We start from the raw sequence: 20640 nt of genomic DNA on the forward strand, positions 1-20640 counted from the left end.
TAGGCTTTGCAAGGAGGGTGCTTACTCCTTTCAGGGCCTAGCCAAAAGACTCGCTCCCCAGAAGAACTGAGTAGGGACAAAACGGAGTTCCACACACCAACTGTTTCTTGTCCTATTGTGTTGGAGCAGCTATACTGATTTCCAAGGGGCTAGGGCTGGGCTAAGGGTCTGCAGTTCACGTCCAGTACATGATTCCCCATCTTGAGCAGCAATGAAACTGTAAAGACTGATTTAAGTATACAGTCCACAACAATAGTGCACTCAGTTTAAGGCACTGGACCTATGACTGTGAATCAAACCCAGTTAAATAAAAAAAAGGGTAGTATAATCTAAAAATGAAAAGGCTATGAAAATAAAAGATATAAGATTTTTGTTACAATTTTGGTATTGTTATAAAAAGTAAATTGTTTGAACGTGAGTGTCCGTGAATTGTTAAAACATGAGACTACAAAGGACCATCTTGAAGTCCAGTCCGCTTGGGGTGGAAATGGCAAGTGGGGTGAAAGAGCCCATTTTGGATAAATTGGAGTCATGGCTGTAGAGTCCTTAAATTTGGAACACTGCATACCAGCGTTCTTCTTTTAAAGAAAACAACACCAGTTTGCTTAGCCCCATAATCTGAAAGTCCAAAAAGTTAAAAGCACTACTCACTGTAAGAAGTGAAATGTATTTGAAAATAGCTTTAAATCACAACTGGTATTGACTTTAACAAGGAATGGCAGTCTTGCTAAAGTTATATAATTTTGTGTCACTGGCAGCATGAGAGCCCTGTGTCTAAATATAAGTGAATTCCCATTCTGCTCCAATACTGTTTTAACAATCCAAAGAAGCTCAAATGTTTATACAAAGTTTACTTTTTTTAAACAATAAACCAACATTTAAGCTGGATAGCAACTTAAGAGAGGAATCTTGGTGATCTATAAGCTTAAAGAAATGTGTTCCATTCCAAGAATGGGTTCAATTTGTTTTATTGTACTTTAAGGAAGCCTTGATAAACAATTTATGATGTTTGGGAATATATATTTTGTGTAATGACCTTATTTTAGGTGCTCAAATATCAGGTGATGGGTGCAGTATAAATACCCAGAAAGAGATTTAATGAGGTAAATTCTAAAAAGGGAATATTCTAATTTTCAGTTTGGACCTAAACCACTAAAAGATATATGGAGTATAGGGATAATATTAAAGAACTCTTAGTTATACTCCAAAATTTATTTTTAAAAGCTGTTTTAGGAGTGTAACTTTGTTGCCAAGAGATTTTTAAATAGAAATTTTCTTCTAAATTTCAGGTATCTTGTATTTTTTTGTCCACATGACATAGTCTACCGATGCTTTTCCTTTCTGCCTCTTCGACTGATGGTTGCAGGAATGAAAGAAGTGACAAGGACTTGGAAAGTAACAGCTGGAATTGCACATGCAAACAGTCACTACAAAAATGCCTGGCTTATCATGGTAGCTGTTGGCTGGGCCAGAGGTAATGTGTAAAATCTCTTGTTCTGATGAATTGTGAAGTTTTAAAGTGGTGGTTAAATTGTGAACCATGATCTACTGTGTGGGAGTGGTAGCCTTAAATTCAGACTGTTATCCCTTGAGGAGGGAAAGTCTGTGTGTCTGTGCAGCAATTTCTCTGGTTAGATGAGGGATGGCATTGACTGGCTTTGGAGGGAACCGTGTCTAGCCCTTAGGAAGGAAGAAGCCTGTACTCATGTAAGTATCTTTAGGATTTGCTGGTTGATGACAAAAGGAATCAACAAGGCTACTATATAACTTGATCGTTATAATCATTAACTTTCCAATGGAACTGTTCTTACAGAAGTTGCGGTTCTATATAGCAGGATTGTTACTTTTCTAATTTTTTTGTATGTCCCAATACTTTAATCAGATAAAATTCCTCTAGTGTGTTCAATCTCATCTAATCGAGTTGTCTCCTAAATTAAATAAGTACAACATATTATATCTAGAAATGTATTGTGCACTTCAGAGCAGCAGTGTTTGCTTTACTTTTGTACTTTATATCCCACTACAGTAGGCATCACTGGCTCAGCTCTGACTTTACTTTTTTAGCTCTGCATTATAGTTTATTTCCACTCTGCTTGGGAGCCCACAGACACGTTAACAAAAGTAATTCTAACTTGTGTTGGGTTTCTTATAGAATTTACTGAACAGAGAGAGTGCCACATTCTTCTTATGCCTTATTTCCTCTACACTCTCACACACATACTTCTAGTAATCTTTGATTGTTTTCCCTATAATGGAAGTCTTCTAGATTTTATTTTGGGATGTGTGGACGCGCGCTTGCTCTCTCCCTCATATGTATATGCCTATATATAAATTGCCATCTGTGATCCTGGAAGAAAATGGATTCTCATAAGAATGGCCATAATGGGTCAGACCAGTCGTCCTTCTAGCCCAGTGTCCTGTCTTCTGACATTGGCCACTGTCAGATGCTTCAGAGGCAATGAACAGACCAGGGCAATTAGTGACTGCTCCATCCCCTATTTTCCACTCCCAGTGTCTGGCAGTTAGAGGCTTAAAACACGCAGAGCCTGGGGTTTCATCCCTGACCATTTTGGCTAATATCCATAGATGGACCTATCCTCAGTGAACTTACCTAATTCTTTTTTGAACCCAGTTACAGTTTTGGCCTTCACAATATCCCCTGGCAGCAAGTTCCATAGCTTGACTCTGCATTGTGTGATGTAGAACTTCCTTGTTTGTTTGTTTTTAAACTTGCTGCCTATTAATTTCATTGGGTGACCCCGGGTTCTTGTTCTATGTGAAGGGGTAAATAACACTTCCTTATTCACTTTCTCTGCACCAGTCACGGTTTTATAGACCTCTATCATATCCATCCTTAATCATCTCTTTTCCATGCTGAAAAGTCCCAGTCTTATTAATCTCTCCTCATATGGAAGTTGTTCCATACCCTTAATTTTTGTTGCCATTCTCTGTACCTATTCCAATTCTAATATATCTTTTTTGAGATGGGGTGACTAGAACTGCACACAGTATTCAAGGTGTAGCATATCATGGATTTATATAGTGTTACGCTTTTTGTCATCTTCTCTATCCCTTTCCTAATGGTTCCTAACATTCTGTTAGCTTTTTTGAGTGTCGCTGCACACTGAGCGGATGTTTTCAAAGAACTATCTACGAAGACTCCAGGATCTCTTCCTTGAGTGGTAACAGCTAATTTAGACCCTATCATTTTGTATGCATAGTTGGGATTATGTTTTCCAATGTGCATTACTTTGCATTTATCAACACTGAATTTCATCTGCCATTTTGTTGCCCAGTCACCCAGTTTTGTAAGAACCTTTTGTAACTATTTGTAGTCTGCTTTGGACTTAATTATCCGAATAATTTTGTATCAACTGCAAATTTTACCACCTCCCTGTTTACCCCCTTTTCCAGATCATTTGTGAATACGTTGAACAGCACTGGGCCCAATACAGACTCCTGGGGGATCCCACTATTTACTTCTCTCCATTCTGAAAACTAACCATTTATTTCTTCCCTTTGTTTCCTGTCTTTAACCAGTTACCGATCCATGACAGGACCTTCCCTCTTATCCCATGACTGCTTACTTTGCTTAAAAGCCTTTGGAGGGGCCTTGTCAAAGACTTTCTGAAAGTTCAAAACCCACTGGATCCCCCTTGTCCACATGTTCGTTTGACCCTTTCAAAAATTCTAATTGAGTAGTGAGGCATGATTTCCCTTTACAAAAGCCATGTTGGCTCTTCCCTAACAAATTATGTTCATCTATGTGTCTGGTAATTCTGTTCTTTACTATGCTTTCAACCAGTTTGCCTGGTACTGAAGTTAGGCCTGTAATTGCGAGGATTGTCTCTGGAGCACTGTTCCCTCTAAGCTGTGCACACGTGCGTGCGAACACAGATCCTAAACCCCATGTGCATGGTGAAACACCATGCCCACAAAATTGCACAGAAGAAATTTTTTGCACGCATGGCCTGTCAAAAATTAGAGGGAACATTGCTCTGGACCCTTTTTAAAAAATTGACATCACATTAGCTATTCTCCAGTCATCTGGTACAGAAGCTGATTTAAATGATAGATTACATACCACGGTTTAGGTTTCAGAGTAGCAGTCATGTTAGTCTGTATCCACAAAAAGAAAAGGAGTACTTGTGGCACCTTAGAAACTAACAAATTTGAGCATAAGCTTTCAAGATCTTATGCTCAAATTTGTTAGTCTCTAAGGTGCCAGAAGTCCTGCTTTTCTTTATACCACAGTTAGTAGCACTGCAATTTCATATTTGAGTTCCTTCAGAACTAATCAGTAAATACCATCTGGTCCTGGTGACTTATTACTGTTTAATTTTTCAGTTTGGTCCAAAACCAATTCTATAGATACCTCAATCTGGGACAGTTCCTCAGATTGGTCACCTACAAAGAAGAGCTCAGGAGTGGGACTCTCCCACACATCCTCTGCAGTGAAGACCAATGCAAAGAATTCATGTAGCTTTTCTGTAATGGCCTTGTCTTCCTTTAGCACCTCGATCGTCCAGTGGCTTCACTGATTGATTGTTTGGCTGACTTGCTTCTGATCGTACTTAAAAAAACTAACAACAAAAAATATTTTATCTTTTGCTAGTAGCTCTTCAAAATCTTTTTTGGTCTGCCCAATTATACTTCCACACTTGATTTGCCAGAGTTTATGCTCATTTCTATTTTCCTCAGTAGGATTTGACTTCAAATTTTTAAAGCATGCCTTTTTGCCTCTAATCTCTCTTAATCTGTTTAGCCATAGTGGCACTTTTTTGGTCACCTTACTATTTTTTTTTTTAATTAGGGGTATACATTTAATTTGAGCCTCTATTATAGTGTCTTGAACAAGTTTCCATGCAGCTTGCAGGCATTTTTTACTCTTGCGAATGTACCTTTTAATTTCTGTGTAACTAGCTTCCTCATTTTTGTGTAGTTCCTCTTTCCCTTGAAGTTAAATGCTACTGTAGTGGGCTTCTTTGATATTTTTCCCTCCCACAGGATGTTAAATTTGAATATATTATGGTTGCTATTACTGAATGGTTCAGCTATATTCACCTCTTGGATCAGATTGTGTGCTTCACTTAGGGCTAAATAAAGAATTGTCTCTCCCCTTGTGGGTTTCAGGACTAGCTGCTCCAAGAAGCAGTCATTAATGGTGTCTACAAACTTGATCTCAGCATCCCATCTTGAGGTGACATGTATTCAGTCAGTATGGATATAGTTGAGATCTCCCATTATTACTGAGTTTTGTATTCTTGTAGCCTCTGTAATCGCTCTGAGCATTTCACAGTCACTATCGCTTTCCTGAGCAGATAGTCAGTAATATATTCCTACTGTTATTATTCAAGCATGAAATTTGTATCCATAGAGATTCTATGGTACTCTTTGCTTTAAGATTTTTAGTATATTTGATTCTATGCTTGCTTTCACATACAGTGCCACTCCCCCACCTGTATAGCCTACATTTTCATTCCTATATATTTTGCACCCTGGTATTACTGTGTCCCATTGATTATCCTCATTTCACCAAGTTTCTGTGATGCCTATTATATCAATATCCTCATTTAATACCAGGTACTCAAGGTCACCCATCTTAGCATTTGTATAAGAGTACTTATAAAATTTGTCATTTTTTTAATTGTCTGCCATTATGTGATGTAATTGAATGGGACTGTCTCTCAATTGACTGCTTCTTTTCAATTCCTACCTGTGCTTTGTCAACTTCTGTCCTCTACTCTTTACTGGGATAGAGAATCCCTGTGACTAGAGCCTCCCTACAGGATGGTTCCATCTGAGCTGCATGCTCCTCCATACCTGTCAGCTTTCCCCAGTCTTTAGTTCAAAACCTCCTCAACAACATTTTTAATTTTACAAGCCAGCAATCTGGTTCTGTTTTAGTTTGGGTGGAGTCCACCCTTCCTGAATAGGCTTCTCCTTTCCAAAAAGGTTCTCCAGTTTTTATAAACCTCAAACCCTCCTCCCTGCACCCTCTCCCACACTGAATCTTTGTTTCCTGTTAGACAAGAATACAGTGTCTAAATTGTCAAGTGACAAATGACTTCGGTGTCTAAGCTTTGTGTACTCAACTTCAGGCACCTTAACGGGGCCTGATTTTCAGATGGCGGCTGCTTGGCAATCAGGTCTCTTTAAGGCGTTAGGGTCACCCGTGTCACTAATCACGACTGAAAGTTTTAGACTATGTTCAAATCTGTACTTTAGGGGTCAGATCCTGCCCCCATTAAATAAAGGGAGTTTGCAGAGCCATAGGAGGAGCACACTGAACTGTGAGGGCTTGTCTACACTCAGGGTGGATTTGATTTAAATCACAAGTCAGGAAGACTCGATTTAATCATGGATTTCTACATAAAAGTGCACTCTTATTAGTTGTTATAACCTTAATATATAGTCTTCACAACTCAGAGATGGGTGTAGGTTTCATTTTTAGAAGCTACACACGATACATTTTTAAAGTGATTTATTTTGAAAACTTTTCAGATTAGTTTTACAGCTATATCAGAAAATGAAGGATTGTTTGGTTATTTCATTTACCAAAGGTAATTGAAGCAGATTTTTATGAAGTCATTGGGAGGTGAACGATCTCCAGTTCAACAGGTTAATCGTTAATATTTGGAGGATTTTCTTGCCATGCTGTATTGGGAGGAGAACATCACCAGACAGATATTTAAATTGTTTTATTTAACTAAAACAACAATGTTATGTATTCTGGATGTTTTTCTTCAACAGAAAACATTTTTATAATATAAAGTTTTATAAAATCAGGTTTGTTTTTGTTAAAATTGTTTTTAACTAAAATAGTTAAATGAAACTTTTTTAAAAAAACAAAACAAAAAATCAACTGTCTGCCAGGTCAGCATGAGAAACTTAAAATATTGGCTTCTGCAGCTAACTCTGTCGTCTTCACCTCCATTTTCCTGTTTGTTCATAATCTGGAAAAGAAAAACAAGCTTTCCTGCTTTTTCAGGTCCAAAACTATTTCTCAATTTGGAATGAATTAGTTCAAAGGAAGAAAATATTCTTTCTACACCGGCAGAAGAAGCTACTGCTGTTAAAAGTGAGATTATCACGTCAACAGTCTCTGAATCCAAGTGCTGAAGTGACTTCCACCAGTTCACTGGTGTGACTTTCTTTAAAACATCGTCAGCAAACATATATTTCTTGAATGGTTCACCCTTAGCTCTGAAGTTTATTACAGTTGGCATTATGGAGGGATGATTGCTGGATGTCCATGTCCTAGGCAACTCCTCTTCTTCAGCAGTTAAGGTTTGACCTTGGTACCAAGTATTGAGAATTTTTGCAAGAAAATAAGCTGGAGATAGTGCTTGTCCCATTTGTTTTTTTAAATGCTTGTAATTTAACTCTGTCTTTGCATATTTCTCTTTTTAAAATGTCACTCAGTTCCTTCCAAATTTCAGCAGCATCAGCAATAAAACAGCTATTTCCCTGCGTTTTGTTCGAGGCTACAGAAATAGGCTTCATGGTACTCAGCATGTGTTCAACATTTCTCTTAAGCCTGCTGTTGAGATCTTTGGCTGTGACAGGGCCATCTATTTTTTTCACAGTTTTGTTCACACACTGTCATCAGATTAGGTCAGTTCTTGATACAGTGCTCAAAACAGTCCACTACTGAGTTCCATCACACGTCTTGTGAGAGAGTTGGCTTGGTTCTTCCCACTTTTTTCAGAGCACTTGCTGCAAAGTGGTTGTTACGGAAGTATTTTGCACTTTCAACATTAGCCTTTATTACTGTAACACTGAAGTCTTTGGCTGGGAAGTGCATCAAATGAGCACTGCGACCGTATGTTAGCTTGGGACTCTCTTCACTCTTCTTTAAATAATTTCTTCTTATCTTGGATACATTTGCAGCATTGTCCGTGACCAAGCTGCGTTGTAGACATTTGAATTTTTTTTCAGTTTGTTATAGCTTTTATTGTTGCTTCCTGTAAGTATTCTGCTGTGTGTGCATTTCCTGTTGTATCAATTGTTTCTGGAAGAAAGACCTTCCCTTTGTCTGTTGTCACACAAGCACATACAACAGGATCATTGTGGACATTGCTCCACCCATCAAGACTCAGGTTAACTCTAGACCTTTTGCACACTGCTCAATTTCTCTTTCATACACTTTATCCAGAAATGTGCCTGCAACATCCGCTCTGTTGGGTGCCCTGTATCCTGGTCTTAATGCCTGAACCATGTAAATGAAGTGTGGGTTTTCAATCATACGGAGAGGAGAGTTTGTTGCATAAACCGGGCAATTTCTTCATCTTTTTGTAATCTGCTGGTTCTTATCACAAACTTATCTATGGTTTTCTCTGGATGATGGTTCTTTTTTCTTTTTGCTACAGGTGATATACTGTGGCTCAGTGACATACATGATGTGACTGAAACACTGTCATTGGCAGATAACTCTGAAACTATAGAAAATGATGGTGATCTTGAAGGTGGATAGTCTTCAGAATCCTGTACATTGAGGATGGATTCTCCTAAACAAAATAAGTCAATGCAGTTGTTTGTTTATTATTACCATACTGCTCATTGAATAATCCTCATTGCATTCACTGACACTCAGCACTACTTTAAAGATGAAATTGTAAAAGGAAGATCTGCCTATTTCAGCTATTTATTTTTTTATCACAACTGCATCTAAAATGCTAGTACCATAGAGTAACAACTATATTTGTTGCTCAAACATGAGAATTCAAGAATAGTCCAGAAGGAAGACAGGCAGTCCTTAAGAAAGAAGTATGAAATAAAGAAGTTTACCAACCTGAAGATCCTGCATGTTCAGATCCTTTCATCATCTTCAGTGCAACTTCCTCCTGAGAAGGAACACTTCTCATGATGTTGTTTCATTCGGGCCTTGCATGTCTTCGTTGCACTGTTTGCATTTTGCACGCATGCCTGTCTTACCCACAGGTAGAGGAACTTCATTAAAATATTCCCAAACTGGGTCTCTTTTACGGCCTGCTGCCATTGTAGGTTTTCCCTTCTAGTGAGAGAATGGTATGGTAGATCAATGAAGGCTACACTCAGAAAGACCTCAAGACTTCTGGAATATGCTGCTCAAACAGTTTCACTTTTGTTTCTACTGTCTGTCCCTCCCTTCTCACATTTATCTCCAGACTTCTTGTCCAGATCTATTCTGCCCCTAACAATCTTCTATTCATTGAACTTTTTAAAACTTTGCACTTTTACAGAGAGATAAGGGATTGACTCTGTGTACACAAATTTGCAGAGGGACAATAGGGCTGTGGTCTGTTATTTCTCACCTTTATTTATTTATTTTATTTTATTTAAAAACGTTTTTGCTGTTATCTCTGGCGACACAAATCCACAGTTTGAGAACCGCAAAACTAAGCATCTCTGATGGTATCTTCTAGACTGAGCACTGAGTCCCATTGGGTAGATAGAAAGATTAACCTAAATAAGCTATACAGAAGCCCCTGGACCCCATAAGATTGGGTCCCTAATCCATGAACTATTGGAACTCATTTACAAAACTTTTTTTAAACATTATGTGAATATATTGTCTCATACTATTTGAGCATAAGCTTTCGTGAGCTACAGCTCACTTCATCCACAGTATGCATCCGATGAAGTGAGCTGTAGCTCACGAAAGCTTATGCTCAAATAAATTGGTTAGTCTCTAAGGTGCCACAAGTCCTCCTTTTCTTTTTGCGAATACAGACTAACACGGCTGTTACTCTGAAACCTGTCTCATACTATAGAATTAGAATTTATAATCCCTATTCCATGATGAGATATCTTTGAGCTATAATGTATCTTAATTAAAACTATCTTTAGATTGCTTTTTTCCTCAAAAAGCATTTTATCAAAAAAATCAGATTATTTTATTTTATTTTTTTAAGTCATTGATTTTTATCCACCCTGTCTACACTACACAGCTTTTAGTGACATGGCTGTATTGCTACAGCCGTGCCACTAAACGTCGGGCAGTGTAGCTGCTGTTTGTCGGCTCTCCTGCCAACAGCACACTGTTCACACTGGTACTTGTCGCGGCAAACCTTTTGTCTTTCGGGGGAGGGGCGGGTGTTTAATGGCTCTGAAAGACAAAGTTTTGTCGTTCAATTGCCGTTGTAGACATGGCCTTAGTCACTAAGAGACTATACCATTGAGATCTGTTATAATTTATTGGATTTTCAGGAGCTGGTGGTGGCTTAATCTCTAACTTTGAGCAGTTGGTGAGAGGTGTTTGGAAACCTGAAAGCAATGAACTTCTGAAGATGTCCTAGTAAGTTTGTGTAAACCTTTGTAGAACTGGAATAATTGTAATAACTTTGTTCTCTTCGGCTCCTGCTTTCAAATACCTACATGAGTAATTTTTGTGGTGCAGCGTTTATAAACAGGTGCTAGTAGACTGCTTATAAATTCAAAGTAAGTGGGTCCAAATCTTTACTATGTGATGGCTGGCTTGACTTATGTGGAACGAGGAGTTAGTCTAAATGATTTCCTCATGAATAATTGTCTTCACTACAAAATTACCACAGAATTGGAACTAATTGGTAAACGTGTTGGCAACTTGTGCAAAGAGGACAATCATTTGAATGGGCAAGAAAAATTAACCACCTCTGCCAGAGCTCTGGTTCATCCAAGGCAGAAATGAAGTACATTGTGGCAGGGTAATGTGAGTGGAAACTTACATTCCTGCATGTGCTGGTACACAGTCTGAAGGTAGTTAGATGACTTTAGGACTGTCATTCTAGTGGATATATTCTACCAACGCTAAATACTTTAAAAAAGAAAAAACAGTTGCACTCTTCTGAACACACATGCAAGCCATCTGTTAAATATATAGCATTAAAAAACATCAACACATGTCTCTGGTGCATTGCAAGATAGAAGATGCTACTTGAGTTTCAGGTTTCAATTCTTTGTCTCGCAGAAGCTAAATTGGGAGTATTACATAGCACTCAGTTTAGCTTCTGCAAGAGAGAGAATTTGAATTGGCTGGCAGGCCACAAACTACTGCTGTAAAGGGAGATAAGCTCATAGGGGATATAAAATGCCCACTTTGCCCTCCCATGTGACTTCCCAGCTGGTTTCTGTGGAAATGATTATTTCAAAACCAGCGTTATGACTTTTGATGTGATAAACATTTAGGGATGCTGGTTTCATGTAACTGCCCTGGGTAGTAAAGAATGACAGAAGAGAAATACAAAAATTATGAGCAGCACTATTTCCAAAAGGAAGGATTGTGAGGCTTATGGTGTCAGCTGCACCTAAATACTTCAAACTCAGTGAAACAAGTAAATTCTGCTAGTTTAAAACACTGCAGTCACTTTCTTTAAAAAAGTGCTAGCTGAAGGAAGAATGAGTTTTAAATGTTAATTGTGGTATTGCATCTAGTCTCATGAAGGGTAAAAGCTGAGATGGCAAGATGCCAGAACAGAGAGGTGTTGGACACAGATCACTGTCCTCACATCCTGAAATTATTTTGGTTAAAAATTCCCTTGACAATTTTTTTCAAATGTTCTTCTTTGGTTGTAAAGCTAAATGCATGAATCTAATTAAAGGTGTGATAAGAAATGAAACTTGACGAATCCCAAATCGTAAGAATATACAAGTAGAGTTATACTACTGGCTTCCTGATCAGCCTCTTATAAAGTGCTCAAATGTCACAGCGGTCTAAGATTTAGACAAGCAGTTTCTTGACACCTTGAATGATTGGTTCTTAGAACAGCTTGTTCTAGAGCACAATGAGGAGAGCTTATTCTTAACGCAGTCCCAAGTAACACATAGAAGTTGACTGAAGTAATAATTTAAGTTGAATCACTAAGTAATAGCAAAAAGCAAAGGAGGACTTGTGGCATCTTGGAGACTAACAAATTGATTTGAGCATAAGCTTTCGTGAGCTACAGCTCACTTCATCGGATGTGAGCTGTAGCTCACGAAAGCTTATGCTCAAATAAATTTGTTAGTCTCCAAGGTGCCACAAGTCCTCCTTTGCTTTTTGCGAATATAGACTAACATGGCTGCTACTCTGAAACCTGTCACTAAGTAATAGTAACTACAGTAAAATTAAGCTGAAATTCCTCAGGGGGAAGAAAATATCACACAATGATTAGAGGTGTGGCAAAAACTTCCATAAGAAAACTGAGTGTAAATATTGGCACAGTTTAATTTAGAGGTGACTAATAAAGGGATATATCAGATGCATAAATTAAATAATAGTATGGAGAAGACAAATTGGGTGGTGGTCTTTAAATTCAGGAACAAAGATCTAAGAAATTAAAAGCTTGCAAACTAAAAACTAATAGATGTATACAAAACATGTAATTAGCCTGTGAACATGTTGCCATATTGTTACCACAAGCTTTTTATCATTTACTTTCAGCCAAGCAAATATTGTAGTTATATTTTTGTATGCGGAGGTATTCTATCAGCATAGGAGGGGGAGGAGAGAAAATCCACACGCTTGTCTTTATTTTGTTTGGTTTCCAGCCCTGTAAAAGTGACTCTGGTAGGTGCAGTACTCTTCACATTGCAACATGCCCAGAACCTACCAATAGCAAGACACAACCTTATGTTCTTTTATACCACCTTTCTAGTGGTCACAAAGGTAAGAATTTGGAAATGTATAATTATTTAAACATATGCAATACAGCAATATTTTTCACTGTACTTTCTAAAGTAAGATGTATGTTGTTGAATATTTCTCTTTATACCTGCCACCAGAATTCTAATTTCAGTTTTCTTCTTCTGGAGAGATCTGGTCAAACTCAATTGGTGAAAATGGCATAGCTCAATTGAAGTCAGCGGAGCTACCCCAATACCAGTGGAGGCTCTGACCCCCATGAGCCTTAAGTAACTCTTTCATATCTGAAGCAGACCGACAGGAAGCTCTTTGCACTGTGACCTTTGCTAGTTGTATTAAAAGAATATTTCAGGAATTTGGCACAGGGAGTTGATATTTCAAGTTACTAAATTATTTGAGAGAAAGATACAATTAAGACACAACAGGTTGTCTTGCCAACCTGTTAATACATGTAGAGCAAAAATGAACTGCAGCCAAAGGCCAAGGGTTTCTAGTCAACGAATACATTTGTTTATAAGTGAATAGAACATGCTCTGTTTGTCTTCATGCTGTTTTTTAAAAGTTTTGGTTTTGGACACATCTTTCAACTATATAGAAAATAATGGTGAAGGAGAAGAGAAAAATAATATGAAAAGTGTTTACTATCTCTTTGTTTATAAAAAGTGGATATGTATATCCACACACATGCATGTGTACACATGTGAGATATATGCACACTTATTGTTCTTCCCTTTAATCTTCTTATGGTTGAACTCAAATCTATCATGTTCTGCATTTATCTTCTCCCAAAAAGCTGGGCTATATTCAGGACTGTGTTAACCCTAAAAAAGGCAAAGTTGGAATCTCAATGTCGTCTGAGCTGTAACAATCTTGAAGGTTGCCACTCTGTTCTTGAGGAGATGTTAAAATACTGGGTGAACTGTAGAGGAGGGTTTAAAAAGAACTGCCTGCCTCCCACAAAGCATCCCTAAAACGTTATGTTTCTAAAATCTGACTAAGATATTGGGTCCCCTGGGTGCTACGGTAATGCAAGTAATCATCATTAATGCTTCAGACTTATCTTTTCTTAAAACACCTAAACATCAGAGGCGCTCAGGATACAAGGGATGTGGTGTTAGGAGATAGTTAGGTGTGGGGAGGGGGTCTGCAGCCTCAGACTCCCTGTACTACTGAAGCCCAAGGTATGGTGACACACAGCTTTGTGGCACCAGTTCTGCATTGGTGACTTGTTAGGAGCTTGAAGTCAGCTAGTAACTAATGCACTGCTAGACTGACACAGTTCATGCAAGTCTGACACACAGACTTATGAAGTAGTGTCTTGCTTTCCAGACACTTCTGAAACCTCTCTCAGAATCAGGGTACTACTCTGGTCTTTAGTGTTGGGTTATAAATACCATATTGGGTCTATTAAGCAGGTCCGTTTCCCCCAGTCCTGGAGGAAGTTCTCCCAATAAGTTGGTTTTAATGTGGGAGTTTTTTAGGATACATGCTACCTAAATCAGTGATGTCCAACCTTTACAGCTTGGGGGCAATTCAAGGTCAAGGGGCCACAAACAACACTCTGGGGCAGATTCTTTCCTTCCTTCTGATCTGCTCAAGTAGTATAAAGGGAGTGGAATTCAGCCACAGGCCCCTCTGAGGATTTACCCCAATGCCTGGAGTCTTCAGTGGTGTAGAACCAACATAGCCTTTTTCCCCACAGCCTCTGGTACAGTAGGTGTGTTGGGAGCAGGCAGGGGAGGAATGGCTGAACCTTAGGATGAAAACTACAACCAGGAACTAATATTCGTGCTGGAACAAATATTTATGAAGAGTCTGTATTAGCATTTAAAAATCTTATTAGTTAAGATGTTAATTAGTTGCCAATTAGCACAGAACGAGACTAATAATTCAAGTCTAGACAAGGCCCTAGAGTATTTTACAGTAACTTTATTGCTTTGTTTTATACATGTCACTTTTTTAAAGATACTTCATTTCAATGGTTAAGATAAAGTTGGAATTTTAGTAGTTTATATTACACCTTTATATGCGAATACGTGTGGTCACATATCTATATCTAACAGGCTAGAAAATGCTTGCTTATGTAGGCAGAATAGACTGAAATGTATGGAAGGTTTGAAGTATTATTCTGGAGATGTGCCAAGGTCAGAAGAGAACTAGAAATGTGGTTCTCCTTAGACTTCTAATTAGGGCCTGACCCAACAAAGCTTTACTTCAATGAACAGTCTCCTCTTAGTGTGAGATTTTTCAGATTTGGACCCATAAATTGGAAAAAGGCTACAGGTAAATAATTCATCCTTTGTGGCTAATTGTGGCTAGAAACATCTATCCATAATGAGTTTTAATATAGCAAGGCTTTTGTGCAGATTTTGGTTTTATGTTACTATGAGTGAAATAATTCTTGCAATGCACTGAAAATTGTAAAGAAGTCTACCAGGCCACTGACTTTTTCCTCTGTCAACAGAGAGCTTCTGTTTTATCTTTCTCATTGGCTTACTCTTCATGCATTTATTAAGCTTAGTTTATTTTCTGTGTGTACACTTAGACTGAAATGCAATGAATAAACCTAAGTTGAAATAAAATCATAGGACTGGAAGGGACCCTGAGAGAGCATCTAGTTCAGTCCCCTGCACTCATGGTAGGAAAGTATTATCTAGACCAGGGATGGGCAAACTTTTTGGCCCGAGGGCTACATCTGGGTGGGGAAATTGCATGCCGGGCCCTGAATGTAGGGCTGGGGCAGGGGTGTGGGAGGGGGTGCAGTGTGCAGGAAGGTGCTCAGGGCAAGGGGGTTGGGGCAGAGGAGGGGTGCGGAGTGTATGAGGGGGCTCAGGACAGTGGTGCAGGAGGGAGTGTGGAGTGCGGCAGGGAGTTCAGGGCAGTGGGTTGGGGTGCAGGAGGGGTGTGTCAGGGGGCTCGGGCACAGGAGAGGTGTGGGGTGCGGAAGGGGGCTCGGGTGCAGGAGGGGGTTGGGGTGTAGGCTGTGGCCTGGCACCGCTTACCTGGAGCAGCTCTGGGGTGGCAGTGACACGCACCGGGGCCAGGGCAGGCTTCCTGCCGGCCCCGGCCCCACGCCACTCCCAGAGGTGGCCAGCACCACAGCCCTGGGGGCGGGCACGGTGGCAGAGGGCTCTGCATGCTGCCCTCGCCCGAAGCACCCAGTGGCCGTGGTTCTCTATTCCTGGCCAATGGGCGCTGCGATGGGCAATGTCTACAGGCGAGGGCAGCACACGGAGCCCTCTGCCCCTTCCTCTCCCAGGGGCTGCAGGGGAGTGGTGCGGGGCCCACAGCTCCACAGGGGTGGCAATCCCATGGGCTGGATCCAAAGCCCTGATGGGCCGTAGTTTGCCCACCCCGATCTAGACCATCTCTCACAGGTGTTTGTCTAACCTGCTCTTAAAAATCTCCAATGATGGAGATTCCACAACCTCCCTAGGCAATTTTTTCCTAATCTCCAACCTAAACTGCCCTTGCTGCAATATAAGCCCATTGCTTCTTGTCCTATCTTCAAAAGTTAAGGATAGCAATTTATCTCCCTCCTCCTTGTAACAACATTTGATGTACTTGAAAACTGTTATCATGTCCCCCCTCTCTTCTCTTCTCTAGACTAAACAAACCCAATTTTTTTTTTCAATCTTCCCTTGTAGGTCATGTTTTCTAGACCTGTAATAACTTATGATGATCTTCTCTGGACTTCCTCCAATTTGTCCACATCTTTCCTCAAATAAGGCACTCAGAACTGGACACAATACTCCAGTTGAGGCCTAATCAGCATAGAGTAGAGTGGAAGAATTACTTCTCGTTTCTTGCTTACAACCCTCCTGCTAATACATCCCAGAATGATGTTTGCTTTTTTTGCAACAGCGTTACACTTTTAGGATTGTTTACTTCTATTTTTAGTTGAAATGCAGTTATTTTCGACAAAGATTTGCACCAGAGGCTAGAAATGCCCTATATTTATAACATGTAAAATACAACACTGTCTTCAAATTAGGGATATACAGAATTCAGAGTTCTGAAAGCTTAGAGATGGTCTGCATAAACTTGCACCAGAATAAATAAGTTTCATATATATCTTTTGTTATTTCAGTGCAGGTCTTTGTGATTTAGCAGATGAGTGTAATGTAAAATTGACATAGGGTGCTTCTGTTAGAGGAGTGTCCACATGCAGACTTGTGCTGAAATAACAGAAGTGTGAATTAAAACTGGTTTAGGTATTTCAGTGTGTGCTTTTGTGTGCGGACCAGCCCATATGTGCTGATTCTTCTTAAATAGTCTTTTTATTTGGAGAGCTAAGGCTTTCTAACTTAAATTTGACCACTTTCTTTATAGGTAACCATGATGTTGACACAATCTGCAGTTTCTCCATTTGCTCCTTTTGAGTCTGTGCTGGGCCGTATACTCTTTGGTTGGCAACAAACTCCATCTAAAGTAAAGGGTGAGGCCAGAGTATCTTCCAACGGAACCTCTTCAGTCTGTGACCGTTCTGCTGGAGAGGCCAGTGAAAGCATTAAGAAAAGACAGGCAAAGAAAACAGAATAAGTGGCCAAAAAATTATCTTGTTACATGTGACCGTAACACTTAGAAACATTTCTATTTCAAATGATGGGGAAAAGAAAACAGGATGTAAGGAAATACATGTGACAGACTGGCAGCAGTGATGAGCTTTGTGCACTGCTGCCATGAAGCATTTAAAGTATATTTTGTAAATTGTAATTCAAATGTTGGGAATGTGTGTATCATGGTAGACCTTTCTAACTTAAATGGTACTAAATAAGATTTTATAGTGATGATGATTTTATTAAATGAGAGATTTATTGTGATTTTGTTTTTATATTTATGAAAAACTAACTTTTAAATGTAACCCCCCTGAAGTTAGTAACAAAATGACAATCAGATTTGACTATTTTTTTCTTTATAGTTTATTTTTGCATATATTTTCTGTTTTGATTCTTGTTTTTCAGCTGAATAAAATGGATAGTTACACACAGTAGCATATTCCAAGGTATGAAAGGCTTGTGTAGTCGTGTTCAATTGAGCAATGGAGTTAGAGTAAAATTTTACCAAACGTTCACATTGCGTGAATAAAAAATTAACATTGTAAATAGTTTGCACTGCAAAACTGTGGAAATGTGCCAAAAACAAGGCCTTTGTTCCCTAGAAAAAAATGTGAATTACTATTATAATTCATGTTGCACTGATCTTGATTCTTAGTCACAACTAGAGAATATTTTTCATTTTCTACTTTCCAGAATAAAAGTAAATTCTCTTGCACTTTAAAAAAAAAAAAGAAAAAAAAAAAAGATATTTGGCAAATAGAAAATTTTCAGTACTAATGTTTATCCAGCTAACTCACTTTGATACTGTCAGCTGAAAACTTTTGATTTATGTTTGCTGTTCTGTAGGCAGTAAATCCGACAGTAACGTAATATTACTGTTGTTAAATTGTTAATGTGCATTTATATTGAAGCATATGGTTTTTAGTATTTCTTCCATTTTCATTTTGCTGTGACTGGATGTGTTCTAGCATGGCATCTTATCCCAAATATCTAACCTCTTCTCCTGCTTTCTAAGGTAGACCGTCATTGTGAAAGAAGAATTACATGTTGCAAGAAATACCCATTTTCCCAATCCAGAATGTTTATCACCTTAACCTTCTCCGCGGCTGTAGGGTAAATACATGGATGTCGCCTCCTCCCATGCTCTTGCCTTTTCTGCACTAGTGTTTCTATTAAAGTCTCCCATCATTTTGCTGCTACCGGTTAAGCTGCACCAATGGTAGCAATGGCAACAGCACTGATGCCAAACCTGTGTGTTCATACCTCTATCATTTAATCCTGTTTAGATTAGGGGCATATGATGTGGTGATAAAAATACTTGTGCCCTGTCTATTCTACCACTTATGCTGGCACTAGGATGGGTGGAGCAGTTAGTTGCTGATGGTAATGAGTAAGAGTACTCCTAGTGTAAGATGCGCTGTAATTGTCCATCAGCTTTTGCTGAAATGCCTCTTCCTGTTCCTTGCATATGTTGCACACCAGTTGAGTAACTCATTTCTAGCAGCTATTGTCTTAGTGAAAGTCTCTCAATTCTAGACGGTGGAATTAGTGTTTCAGAGATGTTGCATTTTGTGAGTGGCATCTTTCATTTGGCCTGTCATCATTTTGTCAAAACTGTTTTCTTCTATCAACACCAGTCTGCAAAAGCCTAACTTTTGTCTGACCGTGAGCACTTTTGAAGCATTTCTATAGTTAAATTAAACCAGTTATCTCCATGTGAAAATGGCAAAAGGGAAAGAAAATGTACATTTTTCCTCAGACTGTAGTTCAGCTCTGAAAAATGATTGTGGGTAAACAGTTATCCAAGTTGCTGAGGGGTCAGATCTAAAATCTGCAAATGAAATTCCAGTTGCAAGGTAGACTTCTGAATTTGAGATAATCTGAGTTCGGATATATGCAAATGTGGCACCTTATTCAACAAACCTCTGATATGGAAATAAAGATGCAGATAGAATGCCATGATGCTACTTCAAGTCTCTTCTCAGATAAGAACCCAACTTTATAGTAAGCCTTAGATTTTAGGCAGTATCCAGGTAACTGGCCATGTATTTCAGGTCTTATTAACTAAAACGACAACCTACTTCACCATGGAAACAAACACATGAAATCCAGCTCATCATTGGGTAAAAGTCGTATGAGTCTAGTGCCTAAAGGACAAAATAATGTCAGATTCTTGCCTTATAACCTTGGGGCTCAGTTTGTTTTTCAGTAATAAGTGGTAGGAGCATTGAATCTCCTCATACCAGAATATTAAGTACCCATATGATTTTAGGTTCTACAGGGCTATTTGTGTGCCATTAAAAGTAACTACTAATTACCTAGTTAACAGGCAGCTAAAAATGAGAGACCAGTAACTGCAGTACTTCCTGCACATGTAAAACTTTCAGGTAACTCTTACATCCCTAAGAAATGTATTAAGATTGAGAACAAGTGTTCAAATACTTCATAGTCCTAGACTTGGCACAGTGGGTATGAGACGCTTTTTTCCCCCAGGTGACTATTGTACTACTGTGAAATACTGGCCAATATCTGGCTATTTTTAGCCCAAATGGACATGTGAAAATATGTTTAGAATTACTTTAAGTTTACAGTAATTTGAAGCAGAAAATGTGGTGTGTTTATATTCAGTGTGGATTTATAAAAATTACATTAATAAAATAAGTGGAAACAGTTGTTTTTCCTGATTTTTCTTATTTAGATGTTTTAGACAAATATAAGAACATAAAATCCAAAGCCTGTAATGTTACTTTCAAATAGAAATGCAGTATAATATTTCTGAAAAACTTAATAAATTGTGTTCCCATTCCAGGGGAACTTTGAAACCTCTTCATATTAAAATACTTTAGAGAATGATCTTGCAGGACAGATTTCTAAAAGAACTCTACATACAACAGCTTCCATTCTACCTAAATGAAAATCTGGCCACTCCAAAAATGCCCAATATCCAGCAGCTCCCATTGTTCTCAGGTTCTGGATGCTGAGCACTCTTGAAAATCTGGCTATAATTGTTGGTGCATAGCACTCCTGAAGAATCTGACCCTTGCTGCGAAAGCTGCATTACCATGTGTTGATACTGAATAACAAGAACAATTTTTCAGTTTCTTGGAAGAACTTATACTGGAGCCACAACAGCAGAAAGAACATTACTCCTACACTCAAGATTTTTTCAATTTGTCAGCTCTGGTTTTTAATGTAAAAAGGTGTCTACCTGCATGTCCTTCAGTTTACTGATCATCTGTTTCATTCGTTAATCTTTCAAATCTGATATCTTCTTGTGTCATAGTCAAGTAATTTTTCAACAGTCCTGGAAAAGTTAATTTGGGGATACTTTGCTTTATAAATACTCACCCAAATCCCATCCCTCTTAGGTGTGGATTGGTTCAGGTAAGTATCCCCTTCTTTAGCTGTTATCCCTAATGTACCTTTGCTAAATGCTTCTCTGCAAGGTCGGACACTGTATTCAATGTAATTGCTGTGCTGGCTAGATTCAGGATCAAG

General features: G+C 38.8%; 1 protein-coding gene across 3 annotated transcripts in view; it reads left to right on the top strand.

Moving 5' to 3' along the window:
• The window catches only part of TMEM38B (transmembrane protein 38B), a 50837-nt gene extending 31025 nt beyond the window's left edge, over window positions 1–19812 (top strand). For all 3 annotated transcript variants that reach the window (XM_073345987.1, XM_073345988.1, XM_073345986.1), the window contains 4 exons: window positions 1290–1474; window positions 10192–10279; window positions 12490–12607; window positions 16916–19812. In XM_073345987.1, the coding sequence (XP_073202088.1) occupies window positions 1290–1474; window positions 10192–10279; window positions 12490–12607; window positions 16916–17125 (601 nt within the window). In that variant the 3' untranslated portion in view covers window positions 17126–19812. The remainder of the gene's footprint in view (window positions 1–1289; window positions 1475–10191; window positions 10280–12489; window positions 12608–16915) is intronic.
• Window positions 19813–20640: the final 828 nt, after the last annotated feature.

This window comes from Lepidochelys kempii, chromosome 5 (genome assembly GCF_965140265.1).
Source record: "Lepidochelys kempii isolate rLepKem1 chromosome 5, rLepKem1.hap2, whole genome shotgun sequence".
Taxonomy (NCBI): domain Eukaryota; kingdom Metazoa; phylum Chordata; order Testudines; family Cheloniidae; genus Lepidochelys; species Lepidochelys kempii.